At 35.2% G+C, this 18,149-nt stretch overlaps 1 protein-coding gene across 1 annotated transcript in view; it reads left to right on the forward strand.

Moving 5' to 3' along the window:
* Positions 1-6,102, forward strand: part of LOC126721634 (probable glycosyltransferase At3g07620) — a 35,818-nt gene extending 29,716 nt beyond the window's left edge. The window contains exons 5-6 of the mRNA XM_050424686.1: positions 4,630-4,978; positions 5,440-6,102. Of these exons, the coding sequence (XP_050280643.1) occupies positions 4,630-4,978; positions 5,440-6,102 (1,012 nt within the window). The remainder of the gene's footprint in view (positions 1-4,629; positions 4,979-5,439) is intronic.
* Positions 6,103-18,149: the final 12,047 nt, after the last annotated feature.

The raw sequence follows: 18,149 nt of genomic DNA on the forward strand, positions 1-18,149 counted from the left end.
CTGCAGATCGCATGAGGAGATTAAATAGTACCTCAGTAAATGTCTACAGATGAAGGTGTCGAGAGGTGTCAAGACATCTGTCGAGGTTGGTGTCGAGAAATTGGTCTTTGACAGATACAGGTATCGAGGAGGTGTTGAGGAACAAACCATCAGATACAAAAACAAAAGCTCGATCGATCCACTAGGTGTCGAGAAGCTGTCGAGGAGGCAGGAACTTTCTCAATCGATCCACCAGTTGTTGAGAAGCTGTCGAGATTGCGATAAGAAAATGCTTAAGAAGCTCGACAAATAGCAAGGTATCGAGGAGGTGTCGAGCTAGCTTTTAAAAGTAGTTTTTTGAGAAGTGAAAAACACAGACATGAATGCAATCCAACAAGCAACTCAACCAATGATCCAAACACCATATAAACCTTTCAAAATCATCTCTCAACAACAATTTTAAGCACATGGATCCCAAAAACACACACACACACACACACTAAACAAGTCTAACAGATTTTATTTTTCAAAAAACAAGTCAAGACAGTTTAGTGAGCATACATTAACACATGTAAAACTTTGTGATGCCCAAATCACATTGTACCTGCACATGTATCAAGAGTAGCAAAGAATATTGCGTGTTGTGTGTGAAAAACATCACAAGATAGTATAAGTGTATACATGTTTTGACGATTTGAGATATGAGAAAATCACTTTAACTTACACACAATCATAATTGCTTGATGGGGACTATCACCTTCGAGGTACATCCTATAACTCCCACATCTCCTAGAATACACGCTTGCAATCATATTTAAAGCATTTTTGATCTTTTTGCTTTTTAGTTTTCTTAGCATATTTTTATTTTGAGCAAATATTGCATGGGCATATACAAGAGAGAAAAGAAAATACCCAATGATGGTAAGCATTTGACATTCCAATTTTGCTATGCCAAAGCACATAAATGTCATTGACACTGCACTTTTGCTATGCTGAAGCATATAGGTGTCATATTATGATTGACGGGCAATAGTGGTGAGATGGTTATTTATGCCTTTCTCTTAGGATTTTTTAATCCTTCCCGTCAAAAAGAGTGATACGAGTGTTAAGTATAAGAGATAACTTAATCTTACTCATCACAAACAAGAGCCACAAATCTCACTTGCTTAGTTGTGCATAGAGATGCTCATCTAAGCTACAAGAGATACAAAATTTAGAAAACTTTGTTTCAATAGCTATCCAAGGTACACAAGTACCAATGTACACAAAACACACACTGTTTTTGTATTTTTCTAATTTTTCAATTTTTTTTTAAATTTTTATATGAAAAACAAAACAAAACAAAACAGAAAAATAACCAAACAAAAACATATTTAACAAAGAAAATCTTAAAAACTAGATTGACTCAAAACTTGAAAGCAAAACACACAAGTAATGCATACACAAAAACAAGAAGAGAGTAAGAGAAAAGTGATAGAATCACTTGGAGCCATTTTCCTTCCACACCTTGTAAGAACCTTTTTGTCTAGCAAACCCTTGAACCAGCGATGAGGGGGAAGAATTAAAACCGTTCAAGTTTGAAAGGAACATGAAGGCTTTGAGAATATCTCCAAGAGGAGCAAGAGAGGATTGAAGTTGATTTTGGCTTCTAGATGCTATCATGCCATTGCTCTGTTGAGTGGCTAGCCACTTATAGAAATTTAGTCGAGTATGACCGGCAACTCCATAATGATGACAAAGATGCTGCTTCTTCTGTTTGTGCTTTTGAGAGTTAGCCTTTTAAGCCCTAGGGTTTTTTACATCTTTCTTCTCAAGTTTAGGGGGTGCTCCTAAGATAGATTTACCCTTGTCTAAGTTCTCACTAGCTAATTTAGTTTTAATCTCATTGTTCTTAATTTTAACATTATTAGCAGGAGGAACAAAAACAGTAGTACAAGTAGAAGCAATATTAGAGGAAGAGAGACCATACCCTAAACTTGTTCGATCTGAAGCAGATTTCTGAATGCTGAGCATTTTGTCAAGCTTCGCACTTGAAGTCTTCTCCAATTGAGCTCTGACTTAAAACAGCTCCGCTTCAAGCTTCTTGGTCTTTTCAGCCAAGAAATTGTTCTCAAACCTTAGTGCTCCAATAGTCTGATTAGCCTCATCAAACTTTGTGGAAAGCTCCTCACGGTCAAGTTCCACATCACTGAGCTTCTTGGTAGTTAGCCTATACAGTTTCTCATGCTTCTCAAAAAGCTTGTATAGTTTCTCATAGGTTGTATGGATGTCATCTTGATCATCCACCTTCTCAAACTTGGATTCCACCAATTCCTCTTCTTCAACCACATCTTCAACAATCCCATCAGTAGGATTAACAGTGGTAGTGAAGGCATTCAAGAATCCATCATCCTCATTGTTGGAATCATCCTCAGGCTCGGTGTCGCTCAAAGTAGCAGTAAGTGCCTTGCTCTTTCCAATGCTCTTGAGATATATAGGACACTCATGTTTCATGTTTCCGAAGCCTTGACACCTAAAGCACTTACGCCTTGCGGGAACAGTGTACTAACCGCCATCCTTTGCATCCTTCTTTCCTTTATCTTGGCTCTTGAACTGAGAAGAACTGGATTGCCTACGGCCCTTGTCAAAGCCCTTTCCACTTGCATTCTTCATAAACTTCTTGAACTGCCTGGTGTTGTAGGACTTCATCTCGGAATCTTCATCGTCGGAAGACTCATCTATGTCACTACTCTTAGCCTTTAAAGCCATGCTCTTGCCTTTACCCAACTTGCCTATTCTTGTTAACCCTAGCTCGTAGGTCTGCAAGTTTCCAACCAGCTCAGTCAAAGGAATCTTGTCAATATCCTTTGATTCCTCTATTGCCGTCATCTTGGCATGGAATCTCTCGGGGAGAGATTTGAGCACCTTCCTTACAATCTTGGGTTTAGGAATGGTTTCCCCAAGATTGAAGGCTGAGTTCACTATGTCCTTTAGTTTGGCATAGAACTCATCGAATGACTCATCCTCCTCCATCTTTATCTCTTCAAAGCTTGTAGTGAGCCTCTGAAGCTTTGAATCCTTAATAGCCTTTGTACCCTCATAGGTTGTCTGGAGGATGGTCCATGCTTCCTTAGCAATTTCAGTAGAGGATATCTTCTTGAACTCCTCATTGGTGACCGCACTGAATAAAGAATTCAATGCCCTGCTGTTGAAGTTTGCCGCCTTGATCTTGGTTTCATCCCAATCGGCCGACGCTTCCTTTGGCTTAGTCCAGCCACTCTCGATAGCTTGCCACACCTTCTCATCTAAAGACTGCAAGAAAGCTCTCATGCGTACTTTCCAATATGCATAGTTAGTACCATCAAATAAAGGAGGTATAATTAATGATTGTCCTCTATCCATAACAAACAGGGGTCAATGGATCAACACAGTAAAGATTAAACCTAATCAGAGTGTGCCTACTTTGATACTACTTGATAGGCCAAAAACGAATCTACCACTTGATAGGCCAAAAAAAAATTGACCCCTTGTGATAAATTAACCAATTAATTTAGCCAAGTGAATTAATTAAGTTAATTAACATACAAATGCGTTGTAGCACAAACAAATCACCAATAAACTAATTATGCAGTAGAAAATAAATAACACGGTGATTTGTTTATGAATAGGGAAAACCTAATAGTAAAAACCTCACCGGGTAATTTTCAGGTCACCACTCCCAAAACTCCACTATTATCACAACAAGCGGTTACAAGTAAAGGAATCCCAAGTACCTTATCAACCTACAGTTGAACCCTTACCCCAATACCCAATTGAACTTGTTCTGTAGTGACAATTCCCCTTTCGATGCATGGCTCCCAAATACGTGACTAACCAATTACGCGAATTCCAGTACACGACTTCAATCACCAACTAAGAAGGTTGTTGGTTGCAAAGTTCTTCGGTTCATCCACACGATGAAGAACAAGAAGATGCTTGGTCACAAAACCCTACGGTACACATATACAGCAACTTCTTCAAGAGAAAGAGATAAACTAAGGCAAGAACTTCGTCTTGGGTCAAAATTTGCTTGAACAGAGTTTCTTCAATGCTTGTGCAACTTGTGAACTGTTTGACGGTCCTTAAAACAATCCTTTTATATGTCTAGGATTAGGAGAAAAGAAAGCCCAAAGACACATTCACGGATCCCAAGAAAATCGTATCAGAATTCTGAAATTCTTAAACCTCGATAGATAGAAGGTGTCGAGCAGTTATTGAGTAGGTGTCGAGCAGGTGTCGATCACACGGGCTAAACAGCTTCCTTAAACCTCGACACATGCTAGTTGTTGAGCTAGCTGTCGAGTTTTAGTAATTCTGCACTTTCAGCTTGTTTTCTTGGACAGACTTGAAGGTTTCAACACTTGATCTTGAAACATGGTTTCTTAAAGTATTTAAACACATCCTAAATCTACCCAATTACAAGTAAAGTGCGTTTTGTCAAAAGATAAGCCAATTACATAAAATCATGACATATGTTCTTAACATGTGAAATACATATGTCCTAACATCATGGTTGAAGTGTGCAATTCTTTTTTGGTTACAATGAAACTTAAAAAATAAATTATATTTTTAAAAAAAGGTACAAAAATATTTTGTGTCAACTATTACAACCAACTTGTTTCAACTGCGCAGGAGTTACCTCCTAATGGAACGCTTGTTTAAGATCTTCATTTACAAAGAGGGAGAACTGCCCATATTTCACAATGGTCATTGCAAAAACATATACTCTTTGGAAGGAATCTTCCTTAGCTTAATGGAAACAGATACCAAATTCCAAACTTGGGATCCCGATGAAGCTCATGTCTTCTTTCTTCCCTTTAGCGTTGTTATGATCATTGCATTACTCTTTGATCCAATTATTCGTGACAAAGCTGTACTAGAGCGTACTATTGTTGGTTATGTCAATCTCATAGCTCACAGGTATCCATACCAGAACAGAAGCCTTGGAGCTGATCATTTCATGCTTTCTTGCCATGATTGGGTAATTATTTTTCATCTATTTCAGTCAGTATTGTGTTGATTTCCTTAGTCAAGAGATATTGTTAAAACTATGGTTAAATGCCTAAATTCATAATTTATTAATACTCTTGCTTAGGTTTTTAAGATAATCAGTAATTTATCATGATATCCAAATAGGTAGTCTAAATTTTAACCTGCTAAGTAACTTACAACTCAACTGATTGATACCTCCTAGTGTTTTCAATTTAGATATCTAAGGTCCAACCACCTCTTTCTTGTCATAAATATCGAATTACAAAAATAAAAATAAAAAGTTCAAACCCTTAAAATTTCATATGTTGATTGCACTTATTAAAGAGAAATCTAGGCCTATATATAAGTGAATGAGGGTATTAGAATAATATTTAAATAATTAAATTCACAATTTACAAACCGCTAAAACTTTAGGAACTATTGACAATTTATTACATCTAACATATATAGGGGCCACGGGCAACATGGTATGTTCCACAGCTTTATTTCACTTCCATCCGAGTACTACGTAATGCAAATACCTCAGAACACTTCCATCCAAAGAAAGATGCATCATTTCCTGAAATCAATCTGGTAACTGGGGAGATTACTGGTCTCACTAGTGGCTTGCCCCCGTCTAATCGCACAATCCTAGCATTCTTTGCCGGTGCCATGCATGGTCGAATTAGACCAGCACTTTTCCAGCATTGGAAGGAGAAAGACAAAGATGTACTAGTTTATGAGAGACTCTCTGAAGGACTTTCATACGATGAAATGATGAAGAAGAGCAAGTATTGCATTTGTCCAAGTGGGCATGAAGTTGCAAGTCCAAGAATTGCTGAGGCAATCTATTCAGAGTGCGTTCCTGTGTTAATATCACAGCATTATGTCCTTCCATTTAGCGATGTTCTTAGTTGGGACTCTTTCACAATTCAAGTTTCAGTGAGTGAAATACCAAACCTCAAGAAAATCTTGTTGGGGATACCTGATGATCAGTATGTTAGAATGCAGGAGAGAGTGAAGCAGGTCCAAAGACATTTTGTAGTCATCGATCCTCCCAAGAGATATGATGTTTTCCATATGATAATACATTCAATTTGGCTCAGGAGATTGAATTTTAACATTAATAAATGATTCAAGTTCATAATATAATCATATTCAATTTCAAATTCTTCGGCCTTTTAATACACTTTTCCTTTTCCTTTGCGGCATAGGTTTAGTTGTGCAAATGAATTTTGTTGCAAGAACATTGCTAGTGCTAAAACGCATAAAAACTACAGAAGCTTTATATACAACTAGTCGCAAACCAAATCTTAATTAAATTTTTTATGCAGATCCAAGGATTTTTTTAAATGTAGAAGTTGAAAATATTTAATTGTAACAATTTTATTAATTTTTAAAACCAATATAAGATAATGAATATGACAATGTATTAGTTTCTTTTTGAGAAGAACAATGTATTAGTTTTTAAATATGCTCAATAACATAATTTGATAAGATACATGTGTCTCACATATACGTTTTAAAAATTGATAATGTTATTTATTGTATTATGTTAGACAACCCTACAACCAAAAAAATAATATCAATTTCCTATATATATTTTTGAGGAAAAAAAAATCAATTCATTACCCGGTTACCCCCTCTCCTAATACAGCTGAAATTTACCCAATGCATCCCACAAACTAAGTGGCGCACTTCATCCACCACATTACCTAATAACGACTGATCAGCCAACGAAGAAGATAGAGCTTTCATAACATTACTATTATCTCCTTCAATCACAAGCTCAGAAAATCCAGCATCAGGGGCGAACTCTACTGCTTTTTTGCATGCTAACAGCTTCGCTTCTTCGCTACTACTCACTGGTGGTCCTCCTGCTGACATCGCTGCCATAACCTCACCCTTATCATTCCGTATAATGGCACCAAACCCAGTCCTTTCAGCTTCCACAAACACCGCTGCATCAAAATTTAACTTGAAGACCGAATTTGGAGGTGGTTTCCACACATCACCAACTGATTGCACCACACCATCAACACGTAAATTTCCTTGAGAAGTCTGATATTCCTCCAAGTACTCCACAGCTCTCTTGCACAACATGTTTGGATCCTGAATCTTCCCCCCATGCAGCAACCTGTTTCGTTGGTTCCAAAGTATCCATGCCTGAACTAAAAACAACTCCATCTCCTTCAAAGAGAGTCTACTCAACAAATACTCCATCAGCTCCATCATATCAGCTTGGCCATGCGTACACTTCTGTATCTTCAACGAACTCCCAGCCCACACAAATACATATACATAGACACATAAAACTATAAAATCCCTAAGATTTAATTGAAAATAAAAAGTATATACAATTTTGGATATGAATATCTAAACATTAAGGGCAATTTAAAATCAAATTACTTGAAAATTATACAATCATCCTTTTATACAATCATCTTTTTATTCCCTAAAATTTAGCCTCTTTTATTATTCCTTTTTCATCCAAATAAAAGTGAAACACTCCTAATTTGAAAAAATATAAAAAATAAAAAACTAAGAGAACTCCTAAAATTTAGTCTTCTTTCCCCTCATGCGGTTCATTTTATTTTTCCTACCCAAACTTTTCTCTATATCACTACACCACTTTCGAACACATATTCAAAAAAGAAATTACAGTTTCTGTTTATCTCTAAAGTTTATCATTTTTAATTGTTTGAAATATATATATATATATATATATATTTCAAAATTATTAATCTTTACAAAAAAAAAAAAAAAAAAAACCTCTAAGTACGCACAACGCATGCTTAGAAGCTAGTATCATATAAGGATGTGGTTTACATGTAAGGGTCTGCTATTACTGGAAAAAAGTGTGTAGATCTGTAGCCAAGGTATCTAAATGTGGTCACTACCACGCTGGAATTCTTATTCAAACAATTCCGCTGGAATTCTTATTCAAACAATTCCTATTTGAATAAGATTTCCTTCTTTTTTTTTCTTTTTTTTTTTTCTTTTTTTTCTTTTTTTTTTTGAGAAAGAGATTTCCATTTGGTTGCACAAGCTTTGAAGAGGCGGCCGAGTGATAATACTATCATTACACTAAAACTCCTTGAAGTATGGGTTATCAAGTCACTCTCCTATTTGGATTTACCCAACCTGCGGACTCCACCATGGTTACACGATTCCAAGGAAGAAGCAAGGTCCCAGACATTTTGAAATAATGTTACATGAGGAACTTCCTATCATATTAGAAATTATATGGGTTCTAAATCAAGTAAGTTTGCTTGCAAATTTTCAAGATTGAAAAAATAAAATAGAAGCTTTTGAAAATAATAGCATCAAAGCATGAAGTTGTCGAGACTTGACCATTTTATTCACTCAAAAAAATTGTGGACATGCTCTAGAGGGGGGCATTTGAAGGAGACAAAAGTTTGTCAAGGCAAATTCAAAATATCATGTCAAAATTTATTGACAAATTCCAAATTATGTGACATTAAATTAATTAAATTAAATGATGACATGTGTCATCCGAGATGATATGACTTTGGCAAATTAAAATTTACCACAATTTCTTATTCATAATTGGTGGATAATTATCTTCATTAAAATAAATAAATAAAATAGAGATAATTATCTACAAGTAACAAATTATAGTAGGACTATTTGTTGATTATTATCTTTATCAAAATAAAATATTTATCATAATATATAAATAGAGATAATTATCATTAAGCAAAATTTGGGTCAATTAGAGTTTACTACTTATTTTCAAGGAGGTCAATCCAAAGTGGCATTTATCCTCTAAAACCACTATAAATAAAGGACACCTTTCTCATTTTTGGAGGAACTTTTCAAAACGCCAAAGCTCTGGAAATTTTTTGGCTCAAGAACGCTTGAAAAACATTCAAAAGAATTCACTTGAATCTTTCTTCCAAGACTTTAAGTTTTATTGGAATCAAGCTCAAGAGCTTCCATAAACTTCAAAACATTTTAAATCAGTGAAATTCAATGGATCAAGCCTCTAAAGCCCCAAATAATTTCAACCCAAAATCCTTTAAATTCAAAGAACCTTCGGAGAACTTGAAGAACAATAAATCTCTAACAAGCTCAAAGTCAGAGATTCATTATGAAGATTGTTTGATCCATTTTCCAATCAAAGTGAAGAAAATTTCGTGTTAGAATCTAGATCATAAAGAAGATAGAATTAGAGGATTATTCTTTTATAAAATGATCAGAAAAAGAAAATTGTACTCATTATTCTTTTAATACAAATTTACATTTGTGAAGCACTTTCAATTATTTGATTTTCAAACTTGAGAAATTTTGTGTTTACACTTGGTTAACTAGGTTGAATTTGGACAAAATGAGATTTTAACCACAAATTTGTGAAATTCATTACTTTGATGTCTGTGTTAGGACATATGTGGAACATGTTAAGAACATACGTCATATAGAATTGACTAATTCTTTTACAAAACGCACTTTACTTGTAATTAGGTAGATATAGGATATTTTAATACTTCAAGGAACAAGAATTCAAGTCCAATTATTAAAGCCATGCAAATCTGTCCAAGAATCAAGTGAAGAAGTGTTGTTCATTAAAGCTCGACAGATATTTCGACAGATGTATCTATTGAGATTTAATATTGGAAGCTTGACAAATAGCTCGACAGCTATATTTATCAAGAGTTACGAAATTCAGATTTCCAGATTTGATTTCACGCATATCCATGTGTATTTGTGTAGGGTTTCTTTTCTCACAACTCTAGATATATTTAAGGATTATTTTAAGGGTCGTCAAAGATGTATCTATCGAGATTTAATATTGGAAGCTCGACAAATAGCTCTACAACTGTATTTATCGAGAGTTACAAAATTCAGATTTGATTTCACGCATATCCATGTGTATTTGTGTAGGATTTCTTTTCTTACAATCCTAGACATATATAAGGATTATTTTAAGGTTTGTCAAAGATGTATCTATCCAGATTTAATATTGGAAGCTCAACAAATAGCTTGACAGCTGTATTTATCGAGAGTTACAAAATTTAGATTTCCAAATTTGATTTCACGCATATCCATGTGTATTTGTGTAGGGTTTTTTTTTCTCACAACCCTAGACATATATAAGGATTATTTTAAGGGCCGTCAAAGGTGATGCAAAGTGATTATTTACTTAAATTGTGATCAGAGACAATTTGTCCTAGTTCATCTCTCTCTTGAAGAAGTTGTTGTGTTTGTGCGATGTAGGGTTTCGTAACCAAAGAGCTTGTTGACCTTCATCATGTGGATGAATTGAAGAACTTTTCAACCAACATCCTTTTCAAGTTAGTGTGTTAGTCACATACTTAGATTTGTGCATCAATTGGTTAGTCACGTACTTGGAGCCGTGCATTGAAAGGAGAGATTGTCACTGCATTACAAGTCCAATTGTGTATTGTGATAAGGGTTTAACTGTAGGATAGTAGAAGGTACTGGGATTCCTTTACTTGTAACTGCTTGTTTTGATAATTATGGATTCTCAGGAGTGATGACCTTAAATACACCCAGTGGGGTGTCTCGGTGGTTTTCTCCATTCATAAACAAATCACCCATGTTAAATTTATTTTTTGCTATATATAGTTTAATTAGTAATTTGTTTGTGCTACCATGATTATTGCATGTAATTTAATCTAGTTAATTTCACTTGGCTAAATTAATTGATTAAGTTACCAAAGGGGTCAATACATTCTTGGCTTATCAAGTGGTATCAGAGCAGGCACACTCTGATTAGGTTTTAATCTTTGTTGTGTGATCCATTGACCCCTGTTTGTCATGGATAAAGAATAGTCTCTTATTATACCTTCTTTATTTAATGGTACTAACTATGCATACTAGAAAGTACGCATGAGAGCTTTCTTGCAGTCTTTAGATGAAAAAGTGTAGCAAGCTATGGAGATAGGCTGGACCAAGCCAAAGGAAGTGCCGGCTGATTGGGATGATGCTAAAATCAAGGCGGAAAATTTCAACAACAAGGCATTGAATGATCTATTTAGTGCGATCACAAATAAGGAGTTTAAGAAGATATCATCTACTGAAACTACGAAGGAAGTATGGACCATCCTCCAGACAACCTCTGAAGGAACTAAGGCTATCAAGGATTCAAAGCTTCAAAGGCTTACCACAAGCTTTGAAGAGATTAAAATGGAGGAGGATGAGTCATTTGATGAGTTCTATGCCAAGCTAAAGGACATAGTGAACTCTGCCTTTAATCTTGGGGAAACCATTCCTGAACCCAAGATTGTAAGAAAGGTGCTTAGATCTCTGCTAGAGAGATTTTATGCCAAGATCACCGCTATTGAGGAATCAAAGGACATTGACCAAATTCCTTTAACAGAATTGGTTGGCAACTTGCAAACCTATGAATTGGGTTTGACTAGGTTAGGGAAATCAAGCAAGAGCAAGAGCATGACTCTGAAGGCTAAAAGTAGTGATATTGATGAGTCTTCTGATGATGAAGATTCTAAGATGAAATCCTATATCATGAGGCAATTCAAAAAATTCATGAAGAATGTTAATGCAAAGGGATTTGATAACGACCATAAGCAGTCTAGTTTATCTCAGTTCAAGAACCAAGATAGAGGAAAGAAGGATGCTAAGGAAGGCCGTTAGTACACTATTCCTTCCTAACCAAAATGCTTTGGATGTCAAGGTTTTGGATACATGAAAAAAGAATGTCCAACTTATCCCATGACTATTGGGAAAACCAAGGCCCTTACTGCTACCTTGAGTGACACTAAGCCTAAGGATGATTCAAATGACAATAATGACGAGGGAATATTGAATGCCTTCACTGCTACAGTTGATCCTACTAATGGGGTTTTAGAAACAGTAGATGATGAAGAGGACTTGGTGGACTTTAAGTTTGAGAAAATGGACGATCTAGATGATATCCATATAGCCTATGAAAAATTGTACAAGGTTTCTGAGAAGCATGAGAAACTATATAAGCTGGCCACCAAGAAGCTGAGTGATGTGGAACTTGATCGAGAAGAGCTCTCCACAAAGTTTGAAAAAGCTAATCAGATAATTGGAGTACTACAGTTTGAGAACAATTTCTTGCCTGAAAAAATCAAGAAGCTTAAAGTGGAGCTGTTTCAAGTTAGAACTCAATTGGAGAGGACATATAGTGCAAAGCTTGATGAAATGCTTAGCTTTCAAAAATCTACTTTAGATAGAATTGGTTTAGTGTATGATTTCTCTTCTCCTAATATGGCTTCTTCTAGTAGTACTGTGTTTGTTTCACTTGCTAATAATGTTGATTCTGAGAACAATGATATTAAAACTGTTTTAGATAGTAAAAACATAGACAAGGGTAAATCTATCTTAGGAGCACCCCCTAACCTTGAAAAGAAAGAGACTAAAAACCCTAGGGCTAAGAAGGGAAATAACCAAAAGTCTAAACAGAAGAAGCAGCATCTATGTCATCACTGTGGAGCTATAGGACATACTCGACCTAATTGCTACAAGTGGTTAGCCACTTAACAAAGTAATAGTATGATATCATCTAGAAACTAGAATCAGTTTCCATCCTCTTTTGCTCCTCTTAAAGATCTTCTTAAAGCCCCTATGTTCCTTTCGAACTTGGATGGTTTCAATTCTTCCCCCTCATCGCCAGATCAAATGTTCACTCAACAAAAAGGTGCTTCCAAGATGTAAAAGAAAAAAAGCTCTAAGTGATTTAGTCACTCACTCACTCACTGTGTGTGTGTGTGCATTACTTGTGTGTTTTGCTTTCTTATTTTTGAGTCAATCTAGTTTTATGTTATGTTTTGTTTAACATGTTTTTGCTTGTTTTTTTTTTCTTTTTTTATTTTTTTTTTCTTTTTTTTTTTTTCAGTTTTATTATTATTTTTTTTTCATAAAAATAAAAAAATGAAAAATGAAAAAAATCAGAAAAATACAAAAACAGTGTCTGTTTTGTCTATATTGGTACTTGTGTACCTTGGATGGTCATCGAAACAAAGTTTTCTAAATTTTGTATCTTTTGCAGCTTAGATGACCATCTCTATGCACAACTAAGCTAGTGAGCCTTGTGGCTCGTGTTTGTGATAAGTAAGATTGAGTGATATCTTGTACTTAACACTCATATCACTCTTTTTGATTGATGTTTAAGCTTAACATAATTGGGTATTGCTTCCCTCTTCCTTATATGCCCATGCATGATATGCTAAAAAAGAAAAATATGCAAAGAAAAAATAAAAGCAAAAAGAACAAAAAGGCTTTTAATATTGTTGAAAACGTGTTTCTAGGAGATGTGAGAGTTATAGGATGTACCTCGAAGGTGACAGTCCCTATCAAGTAGTTATGATCGTGTGTGAGTTAAATTAATTTTCTCATATCTCAAATCGTCATAACATGTAGACACTTACGCAATCTTGCGATGTTATTCATACACAACATGCAAAATTCTTTGCTACCTTTGATACATGTGTAGGTACAATGTGATTTGGCCATCATAAGAAATACATGTGTTAATGTATGCTTACTAAACTGTCTTGACTTGTTTTTGAAATATAAAATTGGTTAGACTTGTTTAGTGAGTGTGTGTGTGTTTGGATCCTAAATGCTTTGCATTTTTCTTGTTGAGAGATGTTTTTAAGAGTTTGAAATGTTGATTGGATCTTTGGTTGAGCAGCTTGCTTGATTGCATTCATTTCTATGTTTTTCTCCTCTTTGAAAAACTGTTTTTATCAAGCTCAATAGCTTCTCGATAGATCTCAACATATAGCTATCTATCGGGACCCCTGGATTGTGTTTTCTCAACAGATCTTATCGCATCTTCGATCCATCGAAGCTTTCTGGAATTTGTCTCGATGGCTTCTCAACAGATTCTCAATCCATCGAGAAATTTTCTGTCTGCTTGATAGCTTTTCGATAACTGTTCGATCCATCGAGGTACTTTTGCCATCGATAGATTCTCGATAGCACTTCGACAAATTTATCTGTTGAGAATCAGTGCTTGACAAATTCTCGAAAAATCCTCGATCCATTGAGATGCAATTTCTTTAAATAGCTTCAGCGCGAATCAGATCTCATTTTTCTCCTATCTCTCTCTACAAAAACATGCCTTTTCACCTCCCATACATTCTTTACTCTCTCTAAACCTCAAACCCACTTGTTTTTTGGCCAAAGTTGATCATTTTTCACTTGTTATGATCTCTCTTTCTCTCATTTTTCATGCAGTTCACGTTTTTAGACCTAGGTTTTGGGTTTTTGTGAAATTTTTGGGGTTTTTGAAAATTGATGAGAATTTTGTGAAATTTTTGGGTTGGGTTTTTCTTAAATGATGTTATATCTCATGCATTGCATTACATTTGCATTCTCATAATGTTTCATGCATTATAGATGTATGTTTTCTATGTTGGAACCTTGTGTGCTGGTAGGATTGGATTGGGCTGAGCCCATGATGATATTTTTATTGCATGTCACATGATCATGCATTATTCATGCATACATACCTTTCATTTCCTTCCTTTTGGTACTATATGTTGATTGGTGCTTTTCTGTTTGTCTCCCTCTCTCTCTCTCTCTCTCTCTCTCTCTCTCGGATAGTCTACGCATGGCACCTAAGCGCAAAACTACTCCGTCTCGGAACCCTCTTCGTTATGAGGCATCATCATCTGATTCCACTAATCTTTCAGTCAATTTCCATGATGATAAAGCCCATCAGGACTTTTCAGAGAACTTCTCCAAACTTGGCAGTCATTCAGAATGCCATGTTATCCTATCGGACTTCTCCGATACTACTCTTCCAATTGTCATATACAAGCAGGGTTGGGAATCTCTTTGTGAGATACCTGTGAGTTGTCCCTTCGTGATCATATAGGAGTTTTACTCCAATATGCACGGTTTTGATTATTCTATACCTCGTTTCATCACTTCTGTTCGAGGTACTCATATAGTAGTCACGTCCTGAGGGAATCACATCCTGATTACCCCGGATGTCCTCGTCTGCAGATTGTGTCCAAAGAAGAACTCTTGTCTCTCTTTTGTGAGACACCTTCATCATGGGTGACCATCAAAACACCTCATGCTTGGGCTTTGCAAAAGGTCCGAGGTTCTTGAATATGGTGATGACATTTGTTCTACATCCCTTGTCTCACTATAATTCTATTTCTGAGCCTCGTGCTTGCTTTTTGTTGTTCCTCATTGAGGACCTCACCATTGACTTTCCCTTTCACTTGAAACTCTCCCTTATAGATATCTATAAGGATACAGTGACCCGTGATAAGCTTATTTTTCCTTCTGCTGTCACGAGGATCATTCGACACTCCTTTGTTTCTTATCATGAGTTTGCTTACTTCACCATTATGGGTGCCATCAACGCAGTGTCTGTTAGACGGAGAGAGGCCTAGCTTCGACCGAAGTGGCCACGGACCGAGATGGTGACTCCTTTGGCCCATTTCGCTCTATCCACCTCCGCTCCTTCTTCTTCTTCCATGGGTGGTGTGATGCTTGAGGCAATCATGGCGTAGTTTCAGCGCATGGATGCTTGCCTTGACATTTTCACTACTGAGATAAGTCAGGTGACCACCTGTATGGGTTGTATTGCACAACGTCAGGCTCGCCTTGGTGGCTTCATTGCTTCTCCCTCTCCATCTCCACAGGCTTTAGAGGACAAGGATGATGATGATGGCTTCGATGATGATGATGATGATGAGGATGAAGATGTTAGCTCTTCCGATGATGAGGAGATGATCGCTTTTCAGTGACTTGCTCTTTGTCATTTTTGACAAAAATGAGGAGTAGTTTTGGGTATGAGAGTAGTCATGTACTTAGGAGGAGAGTTAGTATATGACATTTTTGTTAGGGGGAGTGTTTTTATATTTTTGAGGGATGTAATGAGGACTTATGTATCTTTTCTTTTCTTTCTCTGTTTAGATACATTATCTTCTTTTACATTGGTCTTATGACAACTTAGTGATAGCAAACGTTGTATTTATCTTTGATATATATATATATATATGATGTTGTTATCATTTTTCACCTATCACTCCATGTGTTGTTGTTTTTTCTCTTTTTATATACATGTCTCTTATTATGTATGCAATCTTTTATTTTTGTTTTACACTAAGATGCCTTGATGAGTTTTGCTTAAAGTGTTTCAGAAATACAAGTTGTCAAAATCTTTCATGCCATGAACTCTCTTCTTGCAAAGTTTTTCAAGAGTTTGTGTTAAGATAGATTTTATTATATTTAACAAGTGATTATGAGTTGAGTGATTTATGACTTCTCTCATATTTCATTTGTTTGTTGTGGTCTTGTCATGGATTGCCAAAAGGGGAGATTGTTAGGACATATGTGGAACATGTTAAGAATGTATGTCATATAGAATTGACTACTCCTTTTACAAAATGCACTTTACTTGTAATTGGGTAAATCTAGGATGTGTTTAATACTTCAAGGAACAAGAGTTCAAGTCTAAGTATTGAAGCCATGCAAATCTGTCCAGGAATCAAGTAAAGAAGTGCTATTCATTAAAGCTCAATAGATATCTCGACAGGTATATCTATCAAGATTTAATATTGGAAGTTCAACAGATAGCTCGACAGTTGTATCTATCGAGAATTACGAAATTCAGATTTCTAGATCTAATTTCACGCATATCCATGTGTATTTTTGTAGGGTTTCTTTTCTCACAACCCTAGACATATATAATGAATATTTTAAAGGCCGTCAAAGGTGATGCAACTTGATGCAAAGTGATTATTCACTCAAATTGTGACTGGAGACAATTTGCCCTAGTTCATCTCTCTTTTGAAGAAGCTGTTGCGTTTGTATGATGTAGGGTTTTGTAACTAATGAGTTTTTTAAGCTTCATCATGTGGATGAACTAAAAATTTTTGCAACCAACATCCTTCTTAAGTTGGTGTATTAGTCACGTATTTGGATCCGTGCATCAATTGGTTAGTCACGTACTTGGAGCCGTGCATTAAAGGGAGAGATTGTCACTACATTACAAGTCCAATTATGTATTGGGGTAAGGGTTCAACTGTAGGTTAATATAAGGTACTGAAATTCCTTTATTTGTAACTGCTTGTTTTGATAATAATGGATTCTTGGGAGTGGTGACCTTAAATTCACCTAGTGGGGTTTTGCCTCGGTGGTTTTCCCCATTTGTAAACAAATCACCCATGTTAAATTTATTTTCCGCTGTATATAATTTAATTGGTGATTTGTTTGTGCTACCACATATAATTTTATTGGTGATTTGTTTGTCCTTATTTACTAGATTTGTAGAAATTTTGCTACAAATGGCATTTTTAGGTTGCCAAGTTGCTAGAAATGTTTCAAAATCCTATATGTTTGTACAAGTTTTGTTTACCCAAAGTAGCCTTGGCCCCCAAAATGAGTATTGGTTCAAGAATTAGCTCATCTTTGGCTCTAGAGTAAAATTGATTGAATCATATAGTATTTTATATAGGATAAAATTTAGCTACAAAATTGGTTGTAGCCTAAAGCTACAAAATTGGATATTATTAATATTACTACATGTTTTGAAAATCTAACCGTTGGATTGCATGTTCTTTACACTCTTAATACACATGTCAAATTTTGTATTAATCAGATATTATTTATTATATGATCTATAAACTTATATTTTATGCATAGTTTTAAACTACAAAAACTTGTAATTTAAAAAATTTATTGATGACATAGCTATTGATCTTTAATTTTCTAGAAATTTTGCAAGCATGGAGGATATAAGAAGAAGATGTAATCCAATGGTGAATTTATTAAAATTCACCTCAAATAAAAAGATATTGAGTAAGGTTGTAATCTTAAATTACAACAAATTTTGTAGCTAAACTTTGTCCTTCTATATATTATATAGAATTTGGATTTCAAGTTTTTTAGTAAATAAGTGGGAATTCTTGTAGTTTTTAATAAAAATTGAATTTGTACATGATATTGTACTACACCTTCAAGAGTGATTATTTACTTTCTCTTATTTACTTAACTAAATATTTATTGTTGATTTATTATGTAGTTAATGAGCGGGGATCAATAAATTGTTACAAGTTCATTTAGGACATGTTTAGTACACTATTAAAATGGTACATTGAAATGGGAATCAAAATTACAAGAAATATAAGAATGTGAAATGGAATAAGTATTGCCATTCACTTTTTTATTTTTTGACAACACAT

This window comes from Quercus robur, chromosome 4, assembly GCF_932294415.1.
Source record: "Quercus robur chromosome 4, dhQueRobu3.1, whole genome shotgun sequence".
In the NCBI taxonomy this organism is placed as follows: Eukaryota; Viridiplantae; Streptophyta; class Magnoliopsida; order Fagales; family Fagaceae; genus Quercus; species Quercus robur.